Source organism: Armigeres subalbatus, chromosome 3 (assembly GCF_024139115.2).
Source record: "Armigeres subalbatus isolate Guangzhou_Male chromosome 3, GZ_Asu_2, whole genome shotgun sequence".
Taxonomy (NCBI): domain Eukaryota; kingdom Metazoa; phylum Arthropoda; class Insecta; order Diptera; family Culicidae; genus Armigeres; species Armigeres subalbatus.
Window position 1 is genome coordinate 369,454,948 of NC_085141.1, and position 27,845 is coordinate 369,482,792.

Consider the following 27,845-nt stretch of genomic DNA (forward strand, 5'->3'; position numbering starts at 1 on the left):
AATCGCGCCACTCCGAATCGATCATAATTCAGCCTCGCGAAGGTAAAACGGCAGAGAGCGGCCAACGACCACTCTGCTGCGCCGCTGCAGCAGCCCATGCTCCGGCTCGCCGCACTTTCGATGGAGATCGCGAGTGTGCCACTTTTTTTAGATTATGTCATATCTCGGGCCCCCGAAAACGTAAATACCCCTCGCTCGCGCTGACGTCTCACTGCGGCTCTCTCCGGGCATCGTAGCCTGCAGCTACTACGCGGTCGTTGGACCAACCTTGCTGAAGGACGCGCACGCTCAATCTCGCGCAACGCACACGCAATACACAAAGATCCAACGTCGTATAGAGCTCGCAAGCCCTTACCGTGCGGCGTGGTGAGGGGACTGCGAGTGAAAGTGTCCTAGTTTTACCCGGCGCGATGAGTGCTCTCTGCGATCTGAAATTGTATAATCGTGTCCCCCTTTTCGGACCCTTGGCGTAGTGCAGACGGGTGGACTAACCGGTTCCTTCTCGCAAGAGCACACTAAGGTCTCATAGTGGCAGCGTTTTCCGGTTCAGTGGACCAACCAGCGGAGGTGGGGCGTCATAGTAAACCAACTGATCGATGCACGGCGAGCGGCACAACGGGCTATGATGGCGCTGAAGATGCTATGACGGACATGAGATAATCGCAAAACGATGTTAGGAAAAAACAGAAACCAGTCGAGTGACAAACGGGCTCTCGAAGACCTTGGGAGTGGTTATGCAAGGTTTTATGGGTGAAGACAAGGAGGCGTGCGCGCAAGACGGATGGTGACAAGCGGGCTATTACACTGGAGCGGGAGGGGCGTGACACTTTAACCCGTTTGGGCAAACGATTGCTGAAACTGGTTGTAGACGGTTGTGGTAATAGATGCATTATTGGCAAGACGATTCATCATCGCGCCTTATGTGAGAGTGTGAGGTGGTGTTTAAAGATCATGTAAACAATCCTGACATGCGAAGCTTACTAACCCAACTAAGTAGGGAGTGGAACAGTGAATGATATCATCAATCCGTGTGAAGATATGTGTACCTATACCCGATACACGATAGCGTGCATTGAGGCGAGTAAACACAATGGCCCATATGACGGAGCTGAGAAGAGCTCCTAGGAGTTACGTAAAATCAGTGGCTGAGTGCTGAAAGGAACGATCGACTACTGTTTCCAAGATTGCCGGGTAACACGTGAGCCCCGGCAACAATGGGCGACCGTTGGGAAACAAAAGTCTAGCAGTACACGATGGGGCCGCGTCATCATCGTCCACGGGTATGCACATGCATGCAATCGTTCGCATAACTTGCGAACTAGATGCAGTCGGTTTCGCACAGTGATTGCTATCGTGGAATTTGCAATCTTTTGCACTTCATTAGTGCGTGTGCCTATATTGGCGTGACGAGGACCAATACTGGCGATAAACGGATCGCTAATGTCGTAATGATGACGATTAAATTTTTGAGACATAGTTGAATGTTTGTTTAGAGACTTTTCAACCTGGAATTAAGTCATGAGACGTGCTCGATAGTAAATGTGGAAATTGTATTACACTGGCTGACACTGTGGAAATTTCATCGTACTAAAGGCTTGGCTGAAATGAACTTTGTGAATCTTAATGTGGTCGTAATTTGAATGTAGAGACCTCTCGGATGACAATAGCAAAGAAATTCTAACATAATTGTTTCGCAATTTGAATTAAGCCGTATCAACTACATATCATATGACCTACATATCTGAAAGTAGAGAAGCATTAGTGACAAAAGTATGAATCTACGACTTACCATTTTCAACCGTTTTGTCTCCAAACATGTGACTCTTATCTTATCCTTTATCCTCTAAATGATATCGATATCATCAGTGTCTTATACTGCTGAATAGAACAGAAAAAAACGTGGGAATTTAAAAATATATATCATAATAGAAAAGATCTGTATTCACCTTATTCAGAAACATAATCTGTGAAACAATCGCCTTCGGCATGGGAATGCGTTTATTTAAATTATCATAATAGAAAAGATCTGTATTCACCTTCTTCAGAATCAATATCTGTGAAACAATCACCTTCGGCAGTATTGTAGAGATTTGCGGTGTTGGGGCGCCCTTTGTCGGCTTCGGCGATTAAGTTGGGCGCTTTATACAAGGAACATATAGTATAGAGCGCCCAACTTAATCGCCAAAGCCGACAAAGGGCGCCCTTATTCTCTAATGAGTTTTTATAATTCAGAATGAATGGCAATGATCAATTCTAGATTGCTTTGAGAATAAGTCGTTTGTGCAAAAGTGAGATTCTTAATTAAGAGAACCCATATTTTTTTACGCTTTTTTAGTATTTTTAAAATTTAAAACAATAAATCGATCAAGTGCTGTCACGTGCTGTTTTTCAAGATTGGCCAAACATTTCCCCGATTGCACGTGCAGCACTTTTCCGATTTTTAAAATAGTTAGAGGCTTCAAAAAATATGAGTTCTTTGGAAAAGTTGACTTTAAATAAGCCAAAGAATCGACTGAGACAATAAAACAGGATACAATTTTTGACGGGAAAGGTCAATTGCTGACTACATTTTTGTTTGCAGTTTTTACAATATTAATTTAATTATCAGGAACCCACACGTAGATGCTGAGTTCGTTTTTTTTTTCCTTTTTGATTATTTCAAAATCCTGATCGCACTCCATATAGGAATGGCCGGAAAAAGACTGATTATTTTTTTCCTCTTTATTTAAGTGATTTTTTAATTTTGAAGTTTAGTTCATCACCAAGACTGGTTGTATTTACGATCTGCAACCCAAAATTTTATAATATTGTGATTCTTGTCCAGACCTCCACAGTTAATGCAGAATGCAATAAGATGGACGATGTTCAAAGGTAATAATTGAGCCTTACGCTTCGATTGGATTTTGACGCTTTTGGGAACGAAATCATTATTCGGCGAATGGGCAAAACGATACAATTCTGCGTGAAAAACTCAAGCGCGATGCTCTTCGTCTCTCTGCAGAATCGCAGGTGAGTTTGCTTGCGCATGAGGCCTCGATGATTGATGTTTGAGCATGATTCTACCAACCCTGGTCAAGGGTTGATCGAATAAGTGATGAGTAGAGCAACTTCAGACGAAAATACATTAAAAAAAAGTCAAACTTTCTGGACTATATGGCCTTATCGACTATATGACAAATGTGCTGGCTAAACGTAAGTTGTGCATTTAAAACAACTCCAAGATCTGTACTGGAAATACATATATCAGCTCTTTTATATGCGACGCATCAAAGCTAGAATAATAAAAATGACAATTGTGTTGGATATAAGAGCCGATATGTTTCTAGTACAGTTTAATGGGATCGAATCATGTGAAAGATCTTAGAGTTGTTTTAGATGCACAACTTACGTTTAGCCTATTGGGTTGTTTAGGGGTAAAGATATGTTTACATATTCTGCATCTGTATAAAAAACTAAGCCCAACATCAATTTTACAGATTTTTTGGAGCACCGGAATTATTTTTAATTTGTATTTTAAATTTATATGCGACTAAAATTTGTTCTTATGCTGTATGGGTCAGCTGTCATTCTATGAATGTTAGTGTCATTCTATTGATTGAAATGGTTTATTTCTTGCTGTACAAACATGTAAATAACAGGCTTACAAACCAAATAAAAACATGTTGGTGATCAGAAAAGCATGCTCTTTATGTTAAACTGTAAAAAACTTTTTTCTGCAAAGCAACCCAAACTTATGTTCAGTTTTGTTTCTAATTTTTCTTCTGAAACTAAGCTGAATGTATATTTTAAGGCAAAAACAAATACAAACATATGAAGTTTAGAGATCTTTTTTTAGTGAACTTAACTCAGCATGTTTTTTTTTGCCAAATAGGTCAATAAACATTTTCCATACGCACACCCCTTGTGCTGTACCCATTCTGGTTACTCAACTATAGCACTCACGGAGGAGCTCAGATGAGTATTTTTATGTGTATTAAGGACAAGCCTCCCAGAATACAAATTTAAATCTACTCGCGTTTCCAAGAGAACTCCAATCAATAAGGAAGCAACGCACAACTTTCATTAACAATGGATCAATCAAGGTAACTCATTTTGCACTCACCGCATCAAAACAACGGCGGCACTGTATACGCATATTTCTATTCATGTGTGTTTGACAGAACATGTCTACGGTGGCGCGATCTGTTCATTTCATAGCGGCAGTTTTTGCTTATTGATTGGTCCATTCAGCTTTGCTGCGTCGCAAATATTAAAGACTATAGTCGACCCGGCAGACGTTGTCCTGCATAGTAGGCGAAAATGCCCATGCGAAATTCCCATACGAATCTTTGTTTTAGTTTTTCACAATTTACTCAACCTTATTTGTGATTTTCGGATGAGGAAATGTCCTATAAACCCCTCGGAAACGACAAACCATCATACCTACCTGCTGAAGGAATGAAGAAAATCTATCGAGCCGTTTTCGAGTTATGCGGATACGAACACAGACCATTTCATTTTTATTATATAGAAGATGACAGTTAAGGCAACTTTACACCTCAGGAAAATTTAATTCCACCAATTAATTTTCGTTATCTTTGCAGATACGTATTTCGACCACAACTATGTGGTCGTCTTCAGTGTCTTGTACTTGACTCGACTTGGTGTCAGTGTCTTGTACTTGACAGACTTGGAAGTCGAGTCAAGTACCAGACACTGAAGACGACCACATAGTTGTGGTCGAAATACGTATCTGCAAAGATAACGAAAATTAACTGGTGGAATTAAATGGACAGTACTTAATTCGTATTAGACGGTTGAATACATTCCACTAAAAGAGCTATATATATTTTTCTGACCTCAGGAAAATTTTCCGCTGGATTTTGGTCCCCGTGCATTTTAAATGGGGCCGGGACAAGGGGTGTCTCACATAGATTAAATTGAATTTATCTGCAGAAATTAACGAAGTAATCAAAGCGACTTTATTTCGATGTCAATTGAGTTTGGTTATAAGACCAATTGCTGATTTTAGCAACGTAACGTATAAACCATCTGTCAAATCGAATGATGACAGTGATAGTAAACAAGTATTATGGAAAGAAAATATTTATATGTGAACTATCAAAGAACGTCATAAATTACACCAAGCAGAGAAAACATGCTTATTGCCATAGTTAGAGTGATAGTCCCAGATAGCTAGACCATTGTAACATTAATAAGACTTTAGTTCTTTTTGGGGGCCGTGTTTTAGCTTGGGTTGCATATCAAGATATTAAGAGATTAAGATCAGTAGATGTTGCACATATGTATATGATATAGATGTTATCCCCAATTTCAGACTAATTCCAATAGACGAAACTTTTCTAATTTCTTGGGCCTAGTGAATAAATCTAAACCTCAATCTAAATCTTAGCTATGAGGCTGTCACATTCCACTTAATACACATTTCTTCCGCTGTAGAACTAAGTGCAGAAGACCGGAAATGAACAACATAGCCTCGGGTACCAAAAAGGGGCTTTGAACATCCAAGTATTTCTACATGGGATCAGAGCATATCAATAAAGTCTTTTACATGATGACGAATGTGAAATTTGTGCTGTAATTATTCAAATCCAAGCTCGAGATCAATGGAATAATAAATTTGTAGGCAACGGGCAACAACAGCTTAGTTCTTGTTAACGGCTGAACGCAATGGAATTTCCAAAGATATTTTCAGCTGTTTTCCTTCTTAATCATCTCGGCAAGGGTTAGTTTACAATCTGAAATGATAAACAATGAATATATTATTACATAATGTAAAAAATATAAAATCAGAAATCATGTCCATTTTCGTGTTGCTGGAAAAATAAACAACTTGATGTCATTGGTAACTTTTAAAATCTACGCTTGCTTGGACTAAAAATACAGTTCAGTGCCGCAGAAGGTGTGTTGCAAAATTGATCAAGCAGTAGCAATGAATGCCATTCGTTTTAAATCGAATTTATTTCGATTCAAATTCGCTGCGATTGTTAAAGGCTGCCTTACACCTCGGGAAAATTTTCCGCCGGATTTTGGTCCCCGTGCATTTTAAATGGGGCCGGGATTTTGATTTTCCGTGCCCAAATCCCGAAAACATCGCATATGCAAAAATACATGGGGAAAAAATCCGCGGATCAAATTCCCGAGGTGTGAGGCTACCTTAAGGCTCAAGACTCCATCACAATATTTTGAAAATTAATGACTGTATCGCTTGTTTGTAATAGTGAGGCAATTGGTACGGAAAAGTGCAGCAGCAATAGATAAATTTTGTTTACAACTGTGGTGGGTGGAAATGGGGTGTTAAAATATGCCAGCTGATGCATAATGTTGCCAGACTTGACGAAATGTTTATTCTATATCATAACACATGTTCGCGATGTATCAATTATATGGGTATTTATCGGTTTAAAACATTTATTCACCACTTGGAATGCAACAGAAGCTTACATAACATGTTTAAATATTTATTTCTGGTATATTTGTTCAGTCCGACAAACAACAATGACTTTTTTCAATAAATAAATCTGGCAACGGAGAGGAGATGATTATTTTCTTTTGTATGCACACCTTTGTTTGCGTGCTGGCTGGCGTATACGTTGTATTGTTCGGATTGAATGAAGTTGCATCGCGTAGATTTTGTTCTCACCATTTCACTTATTGCGCTAGTGAATTTGAGTCTTCCGCATTTCATTGCATTTACAATACGGTCGTCAAATTTGTCTCTCACTTCGATTTTCAGAAAGCAGTTTTTGACAGTTTTTGGACTTGAAGTAAATTAATCGGTAGTCAAGATTGAATAAAAAGGTGAAACTCAGTTAGTGAATATGTTTTAGGAGTGATTAAATCAAGGAAACAGTGGAAAAAGATCAAGTGAAAAATCAAGTGCGTGTGTATGTGTTTGCTCCGAACGTTCGGAGTTAGTATGCGTTCGAAAAAATACGAATGCCGGCCCAGGCAGTTTTCAGCGTTTTTTCAGCAATCCCTCAGTAATTGATAATTTAGATAAGTGAAAAATTAATATGAAAATGCAATGAATATGCTATGATGGAGGTAAGTCGGCAAATAGCCCCAAAATATTGAATTTAGTTCAAAACTTTATTAGTATTAGTGCGGATTCGAATAAAATCATCGTCATTATCGAATTGATTACGGTTTATAGAGCCTTAACGGTGAGACACCCCTTGGGCCGGGAGTTTGATTTTCCGTACTCAAATCCCGAAAACATCGCATTTGTAAAAAAAAATCCGCGGACCTAATTCCAGAGGTGTGAGGCGATCTTTATGCACTACTTCCTTATTGATTGGAGAGCCTTTGAAAACGCGAATAGATTTAAAATTGAATTCCGAAAGGCATGTCCTTAATAGAAATAACAAATACTAATTTGAGTTGGGTACGATTTTGGTGCCTTTATCGTTTGTATCAAAATTTAAGGATAGATGAATGTAAGTATATGCTTCCTGAATCGTGTTATTTGTTGAAAACACGTCTATGTCGAAACAATTTTAATTTTTAAAACGATATGTTATAACGAAATCAAATGATTAAACTTAAAATCAAATGAGCCCTACGAACTATCTCTATGATAAAAACAAAAGATATTTTAGTTACTAGATAAAGATTGTCGCTGTCGTCGCTGTCCGGAACATCCTTTGCTGGCGAGGATAGGGGAACTAAATGTCAAAGAAGAAAAATCCATACGATTTGACAGCTTGGTACCCAACATGTTCCGGACAACAGAACAAAGGGAACCGAAGCGACAATCTTTATCTAGTAACTAAAATATCTTTTATAAAAACGGTCTTATTCAAATCTAACTCGTGATTACTCGAAAACTACTCTCAAATTCCAATTGGAGCTCCTTAACTTTTCTGAGAACTCACTGGAAAGCGAAGCGCCAAGAGTGACTTTCACGACTGACAATAGAAATGGTTTTAACAAATATTTTCGTGTTGTTCTCATGAATATCAAAATTGCACATTGCTGTTTAATTATCGTATTTGTTCGAATATCAATTACGTTTCTAAGGCATCGGTAAACAATTCATTCAGAATAAGGTATTTCTCTTCTTTCAATATCACGTGATTCAAATCCTCGATTGCGACTCGCAATAAATCTATTGGGAACTTTTCAAACGTACGCCTAGACTTCATCATTTTTGCGCCAAACATCAACAAAGCAGCTCACTTGTCGCTCACCGCGGTCGTGCGTAGCCATGTAACGGGATTAGTAGTGCGTGCTTGGCTGTAGTGGAGAGCATTTTCTTTCGGCGCTTCCCTTTGGCAACGAATCGAATGATTTTCGAACCCCTAATCCGAATCCGCCGTTTCCGCGTAGTGATTGAAATTATCCCGTGTGTAAAATTAGTTTTGCCTTTCTCGTCCGGCCGGCCGAGCCGACTTCAAAATGGAAATCTCCGAGCAGAAGGTGAGTGTGTTGATTTGTTCTGCCTCTGCGGGCTCGGGATAGTGAGTGTTGCTCTAATCAGACCTGTTATCAGTAAATGACCCCGATCGGTTCCCGCTGCTGCCATCGTCTTCCTGATGGGAACCGGCCTATCAGCTATGGCGGGGTCCGCGTGTGCTATCAGTTCTTGAAATATTATTGAATGCACACAGTGCCTACCAATTTTGATAAGGGCAAGACATCGTGCGACATGAGAGACGTGTACGTAACAAGGTGTTTTGGTTCGTGAGGGGTGAGGAATCTAAACGAAATGGCAATTTAGTGAAATGGGGCGACATTGCCAGGTTTTTCCCAAATTGTCAGGGCGTTTCAAAGGTATATAATAATTATTTAGAAACTCTGAACATTCTTTGCTTTACGAAAAATCTTTGAGCCTGACTTAAGAGTAATAGGAATACATAAATTCTCCTTAGAATAACAAGTTAAAACCTAACGAAGTCATTACATTCACTTTTGCTTCAGATAGGGTAACCGGCGGTAATGTTGGCCCTGGATGTAACATTGGCTCATCACGCAAATAAATCAATATTTCTGCGATAATACGTCGATTTGTAGGGAGATATTAACCACTGCTTCTTTAGAAAAGTGTATCAAACATATAGCTGCTTCATAACTCTGGATTTATACACTTCTTAAACTATTAAAAGCAATTATTTGGCGTGAAAAATCACTTTGACTCGATTTTTTAGCAGCCATGTTTCGTTGACTTATGCAGGCTGTCTGTGCTAGAGTTTTTCATTTGCCAAATAAAAGAGTTTTCTGAATGAACATACCTGCTTTCGCACATCAGATGAATGGATAACAACCACACTATGTCAGCTATCATTTTTATTTCACAATTTCCATTAGTGTAGCGACATAATTAACCAAAACTTGTTTGGACAATACTGGGGGCACCCGTAGCCAAATGGTGGCATGCGCTTTCGATTTGTAGCACTACGCTAGTATAGGTGAAACTCTAAAATCAAAACATTCTCACCAATAACCCGTTCTGGAGAAAATAACCGAAAGCTGCAGATAGAATATCCGATGCTTGCGATTAGGTTGCTGAGAATTTTTGAAAAAACAGGTTAATCCAACAAGTTTCTTTCGAAAATTACATAACGCTAAACTATTGTCAACCCACACCCAGCCCCTAGTAACGCTTCATATATGGTAGAGTTCTAAAATTTTTAAAGTCCTTAACGCTCAGACAAGTACCCTCCCATGATGCTGACCTCATGATGCTTTTCTCGAATCACGATATACCTAATCGCTTTCATTCGCAGAACATACCAAAAATAATTGCCTACCCTACGGCTTCCAAACACGACTCAAGCAAAAGCGATTCAAGAATCAACCTTTTGAGGTTCGATACACCATTTTCTTCATAATTTTGCAAATAAATTATTCAATTAGTGTATGAATATTTAGTTTTATCATCTTTCGCACGAATCCTACAAACATTTTCTCACTTAATAATGGAAAGATACAATGGATCGTATGTTTCATTAGATAAACTTTCAACGTCATTTCATGTGAATAATTTCAAGTCAAATTACTTGACAAATACCTTCATCATAATTTAGATCTATTATTGCTTGCAAAAAGCATTTTGATCTGTAAAATGATACCGAAAAAGTATTCTTTCAACTCGGGAAGTTGAAACACGTGAGAGTTTTGAGAGGATTCACAACAGCTGATCGATATAGAGAGGAGTGGAATCAAACGCACGTACCAATCATGAAACTTCAATGCAGGCAGAGTTAAAAACAAGCATCCAATAATTGTATTTATGAATAATTGTGTAATAATATCAGGTAGTTGGCACAGTTATAACTGTTTATGCACAGTACAAAGCAAGGAATTGCCTAGAATAAGTTTTACAATTGGCTTTCTTCAGTAGTGCGTTAGGCATCATCCCCACCTAAAGCATTGTTTACATTTTGGAAAAAAGTTTCTTTGAGAGTATCGCGAGAGCGAGAGCAACACAACTGCCATGGTTTCAACTAGCAGTAAATCTCAAAATTATGCGGCAGCCAATAATTAACGTATGTAATTTGTTTGAAGGCACAACATGAGGGCTAGAACATGTAGCCTTTTTGCAATTGCAGTTTTTAATACAGTTTTCATTCTTCTAAACTTCTTCACTTGCAAATATGGTAAATATTTGGGAAATAAATGATACATATAATAGTATTTTCGTTAGCATGTCCTTGGTAATCGTGCTGTTGGGGGAATCTAAAACGCACTCTCACAATCAGTGTGGTAGTATTTTACATGCAACCAATTAGAATTCACGCTCAATAAGATGATTTGATTTTCTCTAGTTGTTTGCATGCTGCCTTTATTCAACGCAAGCAAAATGACTGGTACTATAAACAGCAACCCATCTTTATCTTTCGTATGTTCGAAATCAACAATCACTCGTCCCAAGTGGGCTGAAAAATTATCCACATGATAGGGACACGGATGCCGATATTTTGGCCATTTCTCTCGAGACTTTCGCTGGTTTAAATGAGATATTGCGGACATTCATCGTCGTTTTTTGCTATTTGGCATCAAAACCAAATGTAAGCAAGCCGGCTGGTGGAATAATTCTGGTTGGAAATGCAATATATGAAGATTTATAGCGATAAATGTGCTCAGCCGTAGCATAATGGGCCAAGGTTTGAGCCGTTACCCCTACGTGTTCTTAAATTTGTGGGAAGCAGTACTCATTTAGCGGAGAAAAAATGAAGTTGTCCTTCTCAGGATTGCCACTACAGTCGGTTTTATAGATTTGTTGAAGTATATTTATTGCTATTTCATGTGCCTTCTAAACATCAAGAGCACTAATCACTGCCATCTGCTGGTTTGAGTTTTTCCCAACGCACAGGACGTAATAAAATTGTAGCTTATTCTACGTTTGAATAAGATTTCTGAGATTGAGGCTCGATAATATGCAGTCTTGAAGTGAATTTCACGAAACTTATTTGATTCAGTTCCAGAATTGTTGCGTTTTAGCATGATAAAGAATTTAAATCAAAACTCCAATCGGAAAGCGATACTATCTGACATAATTTCTGCCTGTTATACTATGCATTTTAACGGCAAGTGATGAGGCAGAGAAAAAATAATTTTGGCTATTCGACCAAAATCATTTCATTACGTTCAATGGATTCATCAAATACAAAATAAAAATATTGAAATTGCTTCTTATATATTATAATTGTTTGGGTTGGCTTCGCATATTATTGCTTCGGTTTCTAACAGGGCGTCCGAAGTTTATAAACGAGAAGATCGAATAGCCTATTCAACTTACAAGATTTATAACTTGATAACGTGTTACTTTCCTAGATCTAATTTTTATTTCGAAAAATGTAATGTATATCGTTGTTATACTCGTTATCTCTGCTTTACCTAAGGTTATTTTTTCTCAAAGTGCAGTGCATCATAAAGACGTACACTAGATTCTGTTTTTATACGATTTACATTTTCTCAATTTTCCACTCATCCTAAATGTTTAACAAAAATTAATTATCATGTGATTTTTCTTTGATTTATTCTGGATTTTTTGAAACATTTGGCGAAGAGTTTGGAGGTAAATTGAAGTCACACGATCAAAAATACGAGCGAAAAAAATCATGTAAAAACAGAATCCTGTGTAATTTTAATAAGAACATTTATTTTTATTTCTTTTTGGCTCGCCGCACTTGACAGATATTTTTACAAGAATCTATGAAACAGTGCGACTGCAATGAAATTAATTCCGCTATGCCCGGTTTTCAAAGAGGAATTGGAAATGACAGCAAATCCCCAAAAATAAATATTTTTTCGAACACATTCGAAAATTTAAGAATTATTTGATTCATTAGTTTTGTCATGTTTTATTAGTAGATTATTGATTAGGTGAATAAAATTAATTAGAAAAAAGGACCATTTGGGCAGGACCACTAAATTCTTTCATTTGATCATAGAAAAAGGATCGTATAATTATTCGCCTTATTTTAAGCGAACGCATGCCTTAAAAAGTAGTCATATTCTAGTCAGTTGTTTTTCGTATTTCGTAGCTAGCGGAAGTCTGGCAGTAGATCGGTTTTGGACCATTCTTAGGTATCGACGGATTTATTTTTTTAGGCTATAGGCTAATTTGCTCTCGGAATCCCTTCGATGACTCGCAGCTTGACAAGGATAACATACCCTGAAAACCGCCGTAATATACTCGCTTGGCTACCAAAATTAAGCGATGGTACCTAGTATTTCTTCTTCAAGGTCGGTTATATAAAACACGCCAGAGAACATAATATGGCCCTAGCAAAATTTTCCCTTGTCAAACTTCTCCATATTGTTGGAGTGCCATCGAAACGCTGACAATCTTGGTAGAGACCAGACTGCTTATAGACACCCAGTTATTTTTTATACAATTGGGTTTTAGTCGATAAGGACCTTAAGCGTCAACGAAACTATAAATTAACCCCATGGCAAAATTCACAAAAAATCAAAAAAAAATCAGGTGGTTTTAAAAAAGCTTGTGAAAGTTCAGGTTAATCGGAAAATTAACGAATATCAACCGTTTAGAAAAAAACCCAGATTAATCCACCTAGCGGTGATGGCGCCTTTCTCGCGTAAAAAGGTAATAAATGTAGCCTTTACGCTTACACCTCGATGATGTACAAGAAAGGCAAAACAGTTACACCGTCTAATGTTATGATAGAAAATTTACACTAGTAGACGACAGATGGCGCTGCCAAAAGTTTCTCGAATTTCCTATGTTCGAATTTTGACTTTCGGACAATTTCATAGTACTATGAAACTGAACGAAGAGCATACTTACGCCTAAATGCGTGCAACATGAGCATCTTTATAGTACGATGAAACTCTTAATGGGAAGCCACGGATAAAATATTCATAGATGCAAGGCATTTTCATAACACATTATTGTTCTATGTGACTATGTCTCATCACTATTTTAATATTATCTATTTTTTGCAATTTGCAATTATTATGAAATTCAATAGTGATCAACAGCGTTTTAGTCTCTGTCGGATGCAACTTGTTGCAAGAAAATCGATTAAGAGTTTCTATGTGAAAATTTGGCTAATGTTTTTTATGGCATTTTGTGCACACACACACGCACACACATACACACACACACACACGCACACACGGACAGACAGACATTTGTTCAGCTCATCGAGCTGAGTCGAATGGTATATAACACTATGGGTCTCCGGGACTTCTATCAAAAGTTCGATTTTGGAGTGAAATGATAGCCTTTCGGTACAACTTAGTTGTACGAGAAAGGCAAAAATGGGAGTAGTGTTCTGTCCAAGTCGATACCCCGTCCAATACCATAGACCTGGGTGCTGCGGATAAAGCCGCTTTTCTGCGCTCAAGCGAGTTGAGGGATATTTTGGAATCACTCCCATAAACAAAATTATTTTGCAGTTACTTGACTGTCAAACGTTTCCCGCACTTCGAATAAATTTCTCTTTTCATGCTGCATGAGGGCGCACAAATGTGCTAGACTCGACATAACTTTACGATTGTTTACATACATTCCTGCTTCAATCAGCTGCTGAATCTCGTGAAATTTTGTAACGAGTGCTTTTTAGTTGCATTCCTACTAATTTTCCACTCGAAATATAATGTGAAAATATGTGTTACAAAGAATACAAAACTCAAACTAAGTTTATTTTTATTTTTCCCCCAATAATAACAATATTTCTCGATATAAGATCGTAAACGAACATAACCACAATCTTCAATGTTTGGCTCCGGCACAATAAGGTATTTTATGAGACGTTTCGCGGCGGCCCGATTATTTACAATAAATTTTAATGTTTTGTTTTGGTATGATTCTGCGTGAACATTCCGTTAGGTCCAAACACAAAATAAATTTTCTAACGTTTTACTTTTAATTCATGTTTTCTTCAGCATTTCATGCTTAGAATGCAACACGTATTGAAAATCGTACGAAAAGCTTGGTTCTCAAGCTCTAGAAACCGAAAAGTTAAAAAGGTACAATTGATTATCAGACCCATTAAAATGTTCAGGGCGAAATTAAAGACACTATATAGTTTATAGTGTCTTTAGGCGAAATAACCAAACAAACGGGCTCCCACTATTTGTCAAAATAGATAAACACGAGAAAAACAGCTGTTTCGATCTGTCTCATAAAATGTCTTATAGACAGTTTTGGCTTCAGTTTGACAACCAAATCGATTCTATTCGCACCACCCAGCCATAGACTAGCGGTTCTCAATCTTTTTTTGAGAGGTACCCCTTCGTGTTTTGCATTCATTGAGGTATGTTGTTACTGTGTTGTTCCTATGTTTTGCCTTTAAATAAAAATAAGCGTAACTCATAAGATTCTCTTGAAAGAGTGCTTCCAAATCTCTTAAAAGGAGGCTTTTGAGCATCTTGAAATAACGTTTATGAGCCTTTTGAAAGTAGGCCTTTTAAAACGGAAGCCCCCCTTTAAGAGACACGGGAGCCCCCTTTCAAGAAGCTCGGAAGCCCCTTTTTCAAGAGGCTTGGAAGACTCCATTAAAGAGGCTTGGAATTCTTCTTTAAGGTCACTCCTGACAGATTCCAAGTTTCAAAGTGCTCGCGTTTTCGGGAGCACACCATTCGATACGGAAGCAACGCACAACTGTCATTTTTATTTTTTCACGCATGCTGCGACGCAGCAATCAATGAATCAACACTTTGAAACTTGGATTCTGTCAGGAGTGACCTTAGAGAAGAATTCCGAGCCTCTTTAATGGAGGCTTCCAAGCCTCTTAAAAGTGGGCTTCCGAGCCACTTTAAGGGGTCTTCCAACCCTATTGGAAAAGGGGCTTCCGAGCTTCTTGAAAGAGGGCCCCCGTGTCTCTTAAAGGGGGGCTTCCGTTTTAAAAGGGGCTTCCAACCCTCTTAAAAGAGGGCTTCCGAGTCTCATGAAGGGGGATTTCCACCCTCTTGAAAGGAGTCTTTCGAAAAAAGGCGCGCGAGCTACTTGTGAGGAGGTTTTCGAGACGTGGATGAAGGCTTCCAAGCCTCTTGCAATGAAGCAACTGAGTTCTTTTTAAGTCTCTATGCCTCTCAACTGAAGGCTTCTGAACCTTCAAAATCAGGATTTTAGTTACGAAGCATATTCTTAACATACTATTCAACATTTTATTTCGATCAAGCTTAAACATTTTTTTTTTAATCTTTTGTCCCGCAGCCCTCCGATAGGCTTTGATTTACTTATTGCCATGCATATTATGTACAATACAAAGTCTTGGAATAAAAAAATATACTATTTTTAAACATGTACATGTAGAGAGTATATGTAATTAAGAGTAGCGACATGTGCCGCATTTGACAGGTCTCCTGCTCGTTTGGAACACGATTTTGTATGGGAATGACAGATGAATTTTGTTCCAATTCTGACTGTTGTCACTCTTAATCACATATACTCTGATGTACCCCAGGTTGAGAACCGCTGCCATAGACGATGGTAATTCTTTCTTATTGCGATGCTCGTTTACGTTAATTCAAAGGATTTCGGATGTGGTCGGATCCTAAATTGAATTCCCTGCTTGTATCGGTGATGAATGCTCTTCCTCACTTACGCTTCTGAATTCGTGTTTCAGACTGACATTGTGTTATTTGAGCGGGAGTGTACGATATTTGGCGAATCCTTTGCATTTTCACTCCTCCTCCCTATATTATACTTTTTGTATGAAACATCTAAAAATGTTATATGAATCGTCATTTTTTTTTCCTTTATTAAAGTGTTTTTTTAATTTTAAAATTAAGTTCAACACTTAAACTCAACCACCACTAAGCGTTACGTAATTTGTGGACTCTTCCTATTGGTTTGCCTTTTGAAAATCGTAAAAAGCTGCTGTTCAAGCTATGGAGAAATGCAAGTATTCTGTGCTGCCTGCTGATGGATACCCGATTTCCCAACTTAGATGTAGGACCGGAACGGCTGCTGACCGTTGGTAGGAGAGGCTTAGCTGCTTTGAGAAAGATAGAGACTTCCTAACTAACGAAACTTTATCAGAACTAGTGGAAAAATCAAGTGCTCTTGATTGCTCTCTCAATTCAGATGCAGGGCAGGAACGGCTGCTGGTCGTTGACAGAAGGGGCTCGACTGTGAGAGGTATCGAAACTCCCTCAAAGCTAGTGACAGGACCTCATCTCCCACCTCATATGCAGGACCGGGACCGGCTGCTAACCGCAGGCAGGAGGGCCTTATCTGCGTTGAGAAGGATCGGGACTTCCTCAGAGTTAGCGGCAAGACGCAGCTCGGGAGACCTCATTTTGTCAACCAGTTGAGATGGATACTGAGTCAACTTCAACAGAAAAACCCTGATTAATCCACCTAGCGGCGATGGTGCCTTTCTCGTGCATTATAAAAATAGTATTTTGGCCATTACTTTTGAGCCCATAGTCCGATCTGGCCAATTTTCAATAGGAAACAATGGGAGAGTATTCTGCGTCGAGTGCAACATGTTGCGAGTAAATCGGTTAAGGATAAGTGCCTGAAAAGTGAGTGATATTTTTTTACTCATTTTTTTAATAAAAAATGTGGTATTTTGGCCATAACTTCCGAGCCCATAGTCCGATCAGACCAATTTTCAATAGGAAACAATGGTAGAGTATCCTGCGTCAAGTGCAACATGTTGCGAGTAAATCGGTTAAGGATAAGTACCTGAAAAATGAGTGACATTTTTTTACTCATTTTTTCCATAAAATGTGGTATTTTGGCCATAACTTCCGATCCCATAGTCCGATCTGACCAATTTTCAATAGGAAACAATGGTAGAGTATCCTGCGTCGAGTGCAACATGTTGCGAGTAAATCGGTTAAGGATAAGTGCCTGAAAAATGAGTGACATTTTTTTACTTTTTTTTTATAAAATAGTGGTATTTTGGCCATAACTTCCGAGCCCATAGTCCGATCTGACCAATTTTCAATAGGAAACAATGGTAGAGTATCCTGCGTCGAGTGCAACATGTTGCGAGTAAATCGGTTAAGGATAAGTGCCTGAAAAATGAGTGACATTTTTTTACTCTTTTTTTTTTTTATAAAATAGTGGTATTTTGGCCATAACTTCCGAGCCCATAGTCCGATCTGACCAATTTTCAATAGGAAACAATGGTAGAGTATCCTGCGTCGAATGCAACTTGTTGCGAGTAAATCGGTTAAGGATAAGTACCTGAAAAATGAGTGACATTTTTTGGGTGGGGTGCACAGACACACACACATACACACACACACACACACATACACACAGACATCACCTCAATTCGTCGAGCTGAGTCGATCGGTATATAACACTATGGGTCTCCGGGCCTTCTATAAAAAGTTTGTTTTTGGAGCGATCATATAGCCTTTACCGTATACTTAGTATACGAGAAAGGCAAAAACGGAAACAGTGTCTATTTCTAATACTATGATAGAACGCAAGAAGTCTTCTCAAACAATGAGGTTAAACGAATAAAATGGATCGGGTTTGGTTTGTGAAGAAGCGAGTAATGCAGCGCCACCGAAGAAGACCAGCGGTAACTAGCGGTAATGGTGCCTTTCTCGTGCATTATAAAAATAGTATTTTGGCCATTACTCTTGAGCCCATAGTCCGATCTGGCCAATTTTCAATAGGAAACAATAATAGAGTATCCTGCGTCAAATGCAACTTGTTGCGAATAAATCGGTTAAGGATAAGTGCCTGAAAATGAGTGACATTTTTTTACTCAATTTTTCTGTAAAAAAAAGTGGTATTTTGGCCATAATTTCCGAGCCCATAGTCCGATCTGACTAATTTTCAATAGGAAACAATGGCAGAGTGTCCTGCGTCGAATGCAACTTGTTGCGAGTAAATCGCTTAAGGATAAGCGCCTGGAAAATGAGTGACATTTTTTTTACTTAATTTTTCGGTAAAAAAAAGTGGTATTTTTGCCATAACTTCCGAGCCCATAGTCCAATCAGACCAATTTTTAATAGGAAACAATGGCAAAGTGTCCTGCGTCGAATGCAACCTGTTGCGAGTAAATCGGTTAAGAATAAGTAACTAAAAAATGAGTGACATTTTTTTTGAGTGGGTGCGCACAGACACACACACACACACACACACACACACACACACACACACACACACACACACAGACATCACCTCAATTCGTCGAGCTAAGTCGATCGGTATATAACACTATGGGTCTCCGGGCCTCTTATAAAAAGCTTGATTTTGGAGCGATCATATAGCCTTTACATATACTTAGTATTATACAAGAAAAGCAAAAAGGAAACATTTACATTTTCAACTAATTCGGGGAAAATGCGAGAGTGAAGGAACTCTACTTTTTCATCTTGCTCCTTACGCCATTGAAGAGGGAACGCGTGCTTAAAATGCAGGAAGCATTTCCTATTTTATGATGTTCTGGGTAAACGACATTTCACTAATTATTTTATTATCTGTCTATACTCTGGAAAAAGACATAAAGAAAGATTTTCATTTTGAAATTAAGCAAATGGTACTCATTTTTAAAACATTTTAAAATATTGTGACCGCCGAGGTGAGTCTATGATCCGGAATTTCTGTCCATTTTCGCCGAGTTTTAGATAACATGTTTTTTGAAAAGATTTCAGTTAAAAAGCGCCGTGCAAAATATAGAGATTAGGAGGAACAGATAAATTAGATAAATAAAATTTGAGCTTTCGAAAACCTACTTCTTGTTTCAACCATCACGAAGACGAGGGAATTGGAAACATGAGCAGAATATTTTTTTTTTCGTATGTCTTTATTAGAGAGATTTGCAGCCCTTGGCTGGCTCATCTCTGAAAGAGCAGATTAGTTAAAAACCTGGAACAAATTAGGAAAATCGAAAATCGAAAGGTGTCAACAAATGAAAGAAGACTTGAATCTAATAATAAGATATCCTTTGTTCTTCAAATAGAAAGTCATTTGATCTGGATTCACCGAATTTCGCAAACGTAATTTATTATCACAATGTTGACGACTAACGGAATTACTCACAAAACAGTCGATTTACACATATTTTGGAAGCTAGGGACAGTTTCCAACATATTCGAGTATTATAAGCAAGTCAGATAAATTATCTAATTAGATTAAGTCGTCTAAAATTGAATAAAATACTTCTCACAGCAGTATTTGTGTTTTTTTTTTAAATTTTCAATGAATTAGAAAAACATATGGAAACCATCACCCCCTTTACTTATTCCAAAGATGGCACTGTGCCAACCACTTCATTTACCGTACTAATAACATGCTTCCAGTACTTTATGGAGCTTTGGCCGTCCATCCAGAGATAAGATAGCCACTTGGTTCGATTGAAACCAAACCACTACATTGTATGTATAACTGATGGTGAATGCGCTCGGCAACGTTCCGGGTCATCATTTTGTATTCCGTTTGACCGGACGGTAAAATATTTTGAATTTCAAATCTTCATCCAGTTCGTCCGTATTTTTGAATTCGGGATGAGCGGTACTTGTGAGGAACTGCAAAATTTATCTCAATGTCATAAGGTCAAATGTTAATCTAAACGTTGAATATTTGTCGTAGTCAATCTTGCCAACTGATGACACTTTTGACCTTTGAATAAAATGTAAATGAAAAAACTGAGTTTGAGAATTATGTCTGTGGTTGAAACAACAATACTTTTTATTACCGGATAAAAATTGCCTGATAAATGTGTATTCCTATTTTTTAGAGTCCTAATTCTTTTGCTCAACCCAACTCAACCCAATAATACAACTAATTCCTCTATGTTTTATACGTTTCCATTTCAGAATCAAACAAATTCCAGGAGCACAGCGCAAATGACAATATCGACCAACAGTAGCAGCACAAACTCCAGCACCAGCAACAGCAGCAGTAGCAGTCCCCTGATTGGTAGCAACAGCCATCACGCTACTAGCAGTCAGATTCTACTTCAGCAGAACATCAACGTGGCTGTAGCGCACCAGCACCAACAGCAACAGCAGCAGCAACACCACCACCACCATCAACAGCAGTCCCACCACCATCAGCAGAGTCACCACAGTCAGCACCATCATCCCCATCACCACAGCAGTCACCAGCAGCAGCACCACCCACAGCAACAGGCCAACGCAAGGCAGTTGTTGCTTCACAATGCGCTCACCCGGACCACATCGCACCCGGTGGGAGCGGCGGCGACGGCAGCGTCCTCGGCCACTGCCGCCTCAACGATGGAATCGTTGATGGAGCTGCTGCGGATGTCCACCGCTGCCAGTGCGGCGCTGGTGCAGTCCTCCAATGGTGGCAGGATCGCGGCCGGAAGTGGCAATAGTGCTGCCGCGGCGGCAGCAGTCGCTGCGCTGGTGTCTTCATCGACGGCTGGCGGTGGTGGTGGTGGTGCGGGCAATAGTGCGGGGGTTGGCGGGGGCGGAGGCCACCGAAAGTTGGAACGTACGCAGTCGGAGCCGCTGCCGCAGCAGGTCAATACCTCGAGGTGAGTCGATCTACCATGTTGAAATTTGCTGTGGACCAATTAATAGTTTGAAGGGTTGGGCGAATCTTAGTGGTAGTTTTGGAAATGCTACAAATGATAACACTTTGACGGTGTTCTATTCAAGCAAATTCAATATCAATTTGCCCATCTGAAAAAAAACATGTGCTCTGCAAGAAACCGAGCAAGACGCAGTTTTTTTTTAGTTTTGAACTGATGCTAATGATGATAATAGTAACGATGACGGAAGTGATAACAATACTAATTATAATGATGATGTGAGTGATTATAATCTTCCGGACTATAATGAATAGGAATAATAGAATATTCGGAGCAAAAGATAGAATATCCGTCTTCGACTAGATGTTGTATAGACTTAACACTATAACAGGCAGGGCATAACACAAGATACCCAATCACTAAAGAGCTTTTTCCTATACCTTTAGATTTACGTCATACGCATATTTGTCCCATGTTTGCTGGGATTTCCTATGTACATGGGACAGTTATGCGTATAACGGCAGTGTATGTCTGAACTAGGCTGGTTCATCTTTTGCCTCTAGATGTTCTGAACAACCCTTCATTAACAGCTAATACACGATTCTTTTTAAGTAATAAATCTAATTAAATCAAAATGTTAATACCATTATCTGCGAAACTTTGCACTGCATTAGGTTCGATTCGCATGGAATCATTCGGCCGTTACAATTTTAGCTTATTTACAGAAACAAAATAAACTTCTCATCCCTATACCTAGATCTGCCACAATTACGTGCATATTTTCATCATTTGAATCTGTCTAAGCTCAGCCGTTTCTCTATTCTTTCTATAAGGTTTCCACTGAATAATTTTTAATTTAAAAAAAACTTCAATCGCTTCTAAATCCAGAGAACGTTTCTTCTGATATCAACCGCTGCACTCTTTTCTCCATCCGAATCCAAAATTAGTTTGGTGCCGTTTGGCATAAATAATGACATAATATTTTAATCTGCCAATGATGGTTCAGCGAAAGGGTACTAACCAAATTTATTTACTTTTATTATGCAGCATGAATTATTGCATTTATTTTTAAGTGACTGATTTACTGCCCATATTCACATAAGCGTCCCATGTCAGTTTTCTTCAAATTAGTAATGTGCCGTTGAATTTTTCAAACTCATTTTGCATGAAGAAATACAAAAAATTCTAATAAATTGATAAACCTGCAATCTTTCTGAAAATCTGACATAATATTCTTTATCTGTTGACATTGTTATGAAACTATAAAAAGGACCATAGTTATAATTATTTTTTGTGCAAAGTTGTTTAAAAATTTGGAATGTGACCGTTCTGAGAACAAATGGCAAGATGGGACACCACAAGTTATCACTTTGTTAAATATTAGGTCATTTTCAGCTTATTTCTGGAAGAAAATGAAAATCGTTCAAAAATCGACATGGGAATCTTATGCGAATCGCGCGCGACAGTTTATGTCTATTAAAATGCCACAGCTAAAATCGGTGAATATAATTTAAAAGAGTATGCAATTTAATTTAATGTGATCGTATGTAATCGTTATAACGGATTTCTTTAGATTCTCATGTACCTTTAGAAATTCCTATTGCCTTCCAGATATTCTTACGGTCTTCCTGGAATCATGATTCAGCTCCAGGAATCCTCGAGAGATTGTATCGTTATCTATGTTATCAAAGACGTTATCTATAATCCTTACAAAGTTTATAAATTCGTATGGATTTTCAAAAAATAACGAACATCTACAAATTTATGCAGGTCCTTAGATATTTTTACGATTTTCACTGAATTCCTATTAACTTTCAGTAATGCTCGCAGACTTTGAATACTCCAAGAAATTTTAAGATCTGTAGGAATTTCGGAACTTGCGGATAACTCTGGACGTTGAGACGAAATAATGAACCCGTCGGTTAACGGACGATAAAAATACAAACTGTTTTTATTTATGTATGGTATGGAATAATACTCGGCTGTTATTTCTCTCACTCTCTGTAACCACACTACCCCCACCAGTTATGCCAGAAATCTGAAACCAAGTTCGAATCGTTCCAATCCATTTGATCAGTTCCAGGAAGAGCTGAGATTCGAATAGACGACCTTGGGCAGTGCTTATTGTTTCGGGAACACCAACGCGAGATACTCTAGTAGTGCAATGGCACGGCCTATGTACGTTCTACCTGTTCATTCATGGAACAGGTAACCATTTTAAGTTCAGAAGTAACTTAATGAAATTACAATAAAGCCGATACAAATATTGAAAAACTATTTTATCTCCCCAACACCTACGGGATATTTTACCAAATAAAAAAAAATACCAAAAATAAAATTTTCAGGGGGCAACAAAATAAAATTCGTATAATTTTGAGTATTTTAAAAATATTCTCTAACAAATCCGATAATTTTTTTGATTTTTTTTCATTTTAATATTTATTTTTTATTATACCCCCCCCCCCCTTGACTTTTCGGAGACCAGTAGGACAAAAAGTTAATTAAATATTTGTAACAGCCTAATTTTGAATTAAAGTTTTACGTCATATTTCTAATGATGCTTTAACATCTGATGGCGTACAGTCAAATTGGGACTTGAAATGTGTTTCAGCCAGAATCCAAAAGAGAATGAAACAGTCTCTCACTTATCACCTCTGTATACATATACGATGTGTAGCGTAGCGTGAGAGACTTTTTTCGCAAGCTGCCATGATAAAGAACTGATTTGAGAGGCTATACTTCATGATAAATTTCTTTTAAAAAGCTCCAAATTTCCAAGGTCAAACACCTGGATATAGGTACCAAAAGCTCTCAATGATTGAAAAAAAAGAAAAGTTAATGAAAGAAATGAAAAGAGGATATTTTCTTGAATTTTTGATTAACGTTTGATAAATGAAACCACAATAATAATACTGTCTTGGCTTTGGCTTAATTGACTGTGCAGTTGCTAGTCATGATTGGCCGAAAAACTACAACAATATGCACAGCTCACAAAATTAATAGTTTTCTTGGAGTTAGAAAGCACTCACTATCAAGACCAATAACGATGCCGGCCACTTCCTCAAAAGCAATTTTGGATTAAGAGAGGAAAATTAGTTTGACATTCATTGCTACGACAGACCGAGGAATCTTCAGCATCTCCGTGAGCGCCACGGAAAACAATTGTTGTGTTGTGTTGTGTGTTGAGAGAGGTGTTGTTGGTCTGTTGAGAAGGTGATTCATGGGAAGTCACCTTTTCCCATCAGTTCGTTTATTTATGAGGCTCAATTGTTTAATAAAAAATTCTACGGAGCCGAAAACATTGGAAATAAAACAAATAAATTATTCAAATGAAGTTTCAGAAGCATTCCTGCGGGAGGTCTTCTTTCAATTACGTCGTTCTGCGCTGTTTCCGATGATGTTTTTCCAGTTGCTTCGTCGAATCCGATAACGACACCGGAGTACGATTTCTTTATTTCCGACTAGAATACTTTTCCCTTCCAATTTGACACTTCTAGTGACGGAGGAATTTCCTGTTTTACATCGATTACACATCTCTCACGCCAGTGTACATATGAGCCATAGGTTTGGAGGGAATTCTCCCCGGATCACAAAATCAACTTCCCCGTACTCCATAAGACACTGCTTAAGATTGTTATCCGGCAATTCTGGTGGAAGGTCAAACACCCGCATATAGGTACTGCACATTTCTACCGGCAATTGTCATTTTTACTTCCACTGAAGTTCCACTGGAATAGTGAAATTTTCGCGGTTCCCTATTCTTCATTAGCGATTCCTGCATTGCATCCATCGAAACGAATTTCACAAACAGGGAACGATCCATCGCTAATTTATATACCGTTTCCATAAGAGATACATCGGTATCCAACTGTCGCACAAACCCGGCGATCTCCACCCAAGTTGATCGGGGAGCGGTAGGCGGAAATCGAAATTGAACCGTATTGACTATCATTTGGCAATTGTTTCAAATCGGCCGCACTGAGAAACCGTACGAACGAGAACGACAAAAGAAGCAAAGCACGTTGCCACCTACAGTGCCATCAGACCGCATCGTGCTTTCAAGCTGTGCGGTTCTTTCTCTCTTTGCGGAAGGAAGTTTTTAATACTACCCGAAGCTATTTTAATTTCAACGGTGCTTCTTAGCGCTATTTGTACCCACTGATCCCGTTACGATCTTTGCAAGGACCCGTGCCTTCGTTTTACGTTGGACCCGTTTGCGGAAGTAAAATTCCGACAAGCGGTGGTAATCCTGCAGGGACACCGTTCTGGGAAAAACCTCTTAGAAGGTCACGTCTCCACGCTCAGCAATGAGTATTAACAAAAACAAGAGGAAGAAGTCTCTGAATTCTCCACTTCCTTCAAAGAAACAAGGTTTCAAGACCGTCCTGCCCAAGCGCGGAAAAAATAGAAGGAAGCTGGAGAATTCAGAAATTCCTTCTAACTCTAATATCGGAAATAATTCTTCTCCAATCGAACTGAGCAATCAGTTTGATTTGATTAATGATGATATTGAGCAAATCGAATCTACCTCTAGCCCAGGTGATTCGATTCATGCGAAAAAGCAAAGGATTCCGCCAATTGTGGTATCTGTTGCCGAGTTTTCTGGCTTCCGGAATGAGATTTTGAGTAACCTTCAGGGGATCAAGGTTTCATTTCAGATTGCTAGGAAGGGTGACTGCCGCGTTTTGCCGGGATCCTTTGACGATCGCAAACGTCTTCTTCACTATTTAACTGAGAAGCGCCATAAATTCTTCACATACGACGACAAAACTGAGCGATTGTTCAAAGTCGTCTTGAAAGGTCTCCCCAGTGATGACAAATCACTGGATGAGATTAAAATTGAAATTTCTCAATTACTTGGATTTTCACCAGTCCAAGTAATTAAGATGAAAAAGAAATCCCATTCTGGTACTTCCCAGAGGGCATTTGTCAAGAATTTTATTTAGTTCATTTTAACAAAAGTGAACTAAATAATATGAAAAGTTTGAAAAGGCCTGTATTATGTCCCATGTCCGTGTTACATGGGAACATTTCCGCAGGCCTGGGGAAATTTCCAAACCCTACCCAGTGCCGTAAGTGCCAAAAGTGGGGTCATGGAACCAAACATTGTCACATGGATGCTAAATGCATGATTTGTGGTGGAACCTCTCACGCCAAGGACGCATGTCCTGTGAGAGAAGATTCCAATAAATTTAAGTGCGCAAACTGTGGGGGCAATCATAAATCCAATTTCTGGGAATGCCCTTCACGCAAAAAAGTTTTGAATTCCCGTGCAAAATTGATGACGGGAAATTCCAATCGGATCCCAGATTCGCCGGGTAGAAATTTTTCAAACGCTCAAACTTCGAAACCAGTTACCGGTCGAGCAATTCATACCCACCACAATTCACAAACAAATTTTGCCGCTCGTCAGCGGGTAGCAAGCACTTCAGTAAATTCCAATTTTTCCAATGTACCTACGTATGCAAACATCGCTGCTGGTAGACAAAATTTCTCTTCTCAAAATGAGGTTTATACCCATGTCCCGGAAAATAACGGTCATGTTGCCGATTCAGGTAGCATGACTGCTTCCGATTTTGATTTTTTAACTGAACAATTGCATCACATGATTGATGCAATGTTCAAAGCAAATACCATTCCTGAAGCTGTTCAGGTTGGTATAAAGTACACACAAAAAATTGTTATCGGACTCCGTTTCAATGGATCTAAATAATTGTGTGAAAGTTCTAAATTGGAATGCCCGCTCTCTAAAGGGTAAGGAAGATGAATTATTCAACTTCCTTTCAGTTCATAATGTGCATATTGCCATTATAACTGAAACGTATTTAAAACCAGGTCTCTCCATTAAAAGAGATCCAAACTATTTTATCTACAGAAATGATCGTCTTGACAGCGCCTGTGGTGGGGTCGCCATTGTCATTAATAGACGTATCAAACATAAATTATTTTCTTCGTTTGAAACCGAAGTTTTGAAACCTTGGGAGTTTCTGTTGAAACAAATTTTGGACAATTTTCCTTCATTGCAGCCTACTTGCCTTTTCAATGCAATGGGCAGCAAAAGAATTTGTTGAAAGCTGATCTTCAAATTCTGACTCGCAACAAATCAAAATTCTTCGTAATTGGTGACTTCAATGCCAAACACCGTTCATGGAATAATGCTCAAAGCAATTCCAATGGTAAAATTTTATTTGAAGATTGTTCTGCGGGATATTATACTATTCAATATCCCAATGGACCAACTTGTTTTTCTTCCAGTCGAAATCCTTCTACAATTGATTTAGTTTTAACGGATTCAAGTCAGCTGTGTGGCCAATTGGTAACTCATGCTGACTTTGACTCTGATCACCTTCCTGTGACATTTGAAATCTCACAAGAAGCCATTTATAATCCAATCAGCTCTACTTTTAATTATCATAGAGCTGATTGGGATTTCTCAAACGTATATCGATAGGAATTTTGATGTTGATATTCCTCTCGATACCAAAAGTGATATTGATAATGCTCTCGTATCTTTGACAAATTTAATTGTCGAAGCCAGAGGCATTGCAATTCCGAAATGTGAAGTTAAATTCAACTCCATTATTATTGACGACGATCTTCAGCTACTGATCCGTCTTAAAAATGTGAGAAGAAGGCAATACTAAAGAACTCGCGATCCCGCGTTGAAAGTTATTTGGCGAGATTTGCAAAATGAAATTAAAAAACGTTTCGCTATTCTGAGAAATACCAACTTTGAGAATAATGTCTCGAAGTTGGATCCCAGTTCGAAACCCTTTTGGGAATTATCGAAAATTCCTTTAAAAAAAACCTCAAAAGCCAATTCCAGCGCCTAAAAAGGAAAATAAAATTTTATTAACAAATGGCGAAAAGGTTCAAAAACATACTCATCAGTTGAAGAGTCCCCATAATTTTAGTCCAATTAAGGATCAGGTTACACGGAGCTTCGAAGACATTCCC

General features: G+C 38.5%; 1 protein-coding gene across 2 annotated transcripts in view; it reads left to right on the forward strand.

The window, feature by feature from the left end:
• LOC134226410 (protein TIS11-like) overlaps positions 1 to 27,845 on the forward strand; it is an 84,936-nt gene that overhangs the window by 47,496 nt on the left and 9,595 nt on the right. The window contains exons 1-2 of one of the 2 annotated variants that reach the window (XM_062707171.1): positions 8,171 to 8,421; positions 20,209 to 20,891. In XM_062707171.1, coding sequence (XP_062563155.1) covers positions 8,401 to 8,421; positions 20,209 to 20,891 — 704 coding nt within the window. In that variant the 5' untranslated portion in view covers positions 8,171 to 8,400. Of the gene's footprint in view, positions 1 to 8,170; positions 8,422 to 20,208; positions 20,892 to 27,845 lie in introns of those variants that run through there. The other variant, XM_062707170.1, reaches the window with a different exon arrangement.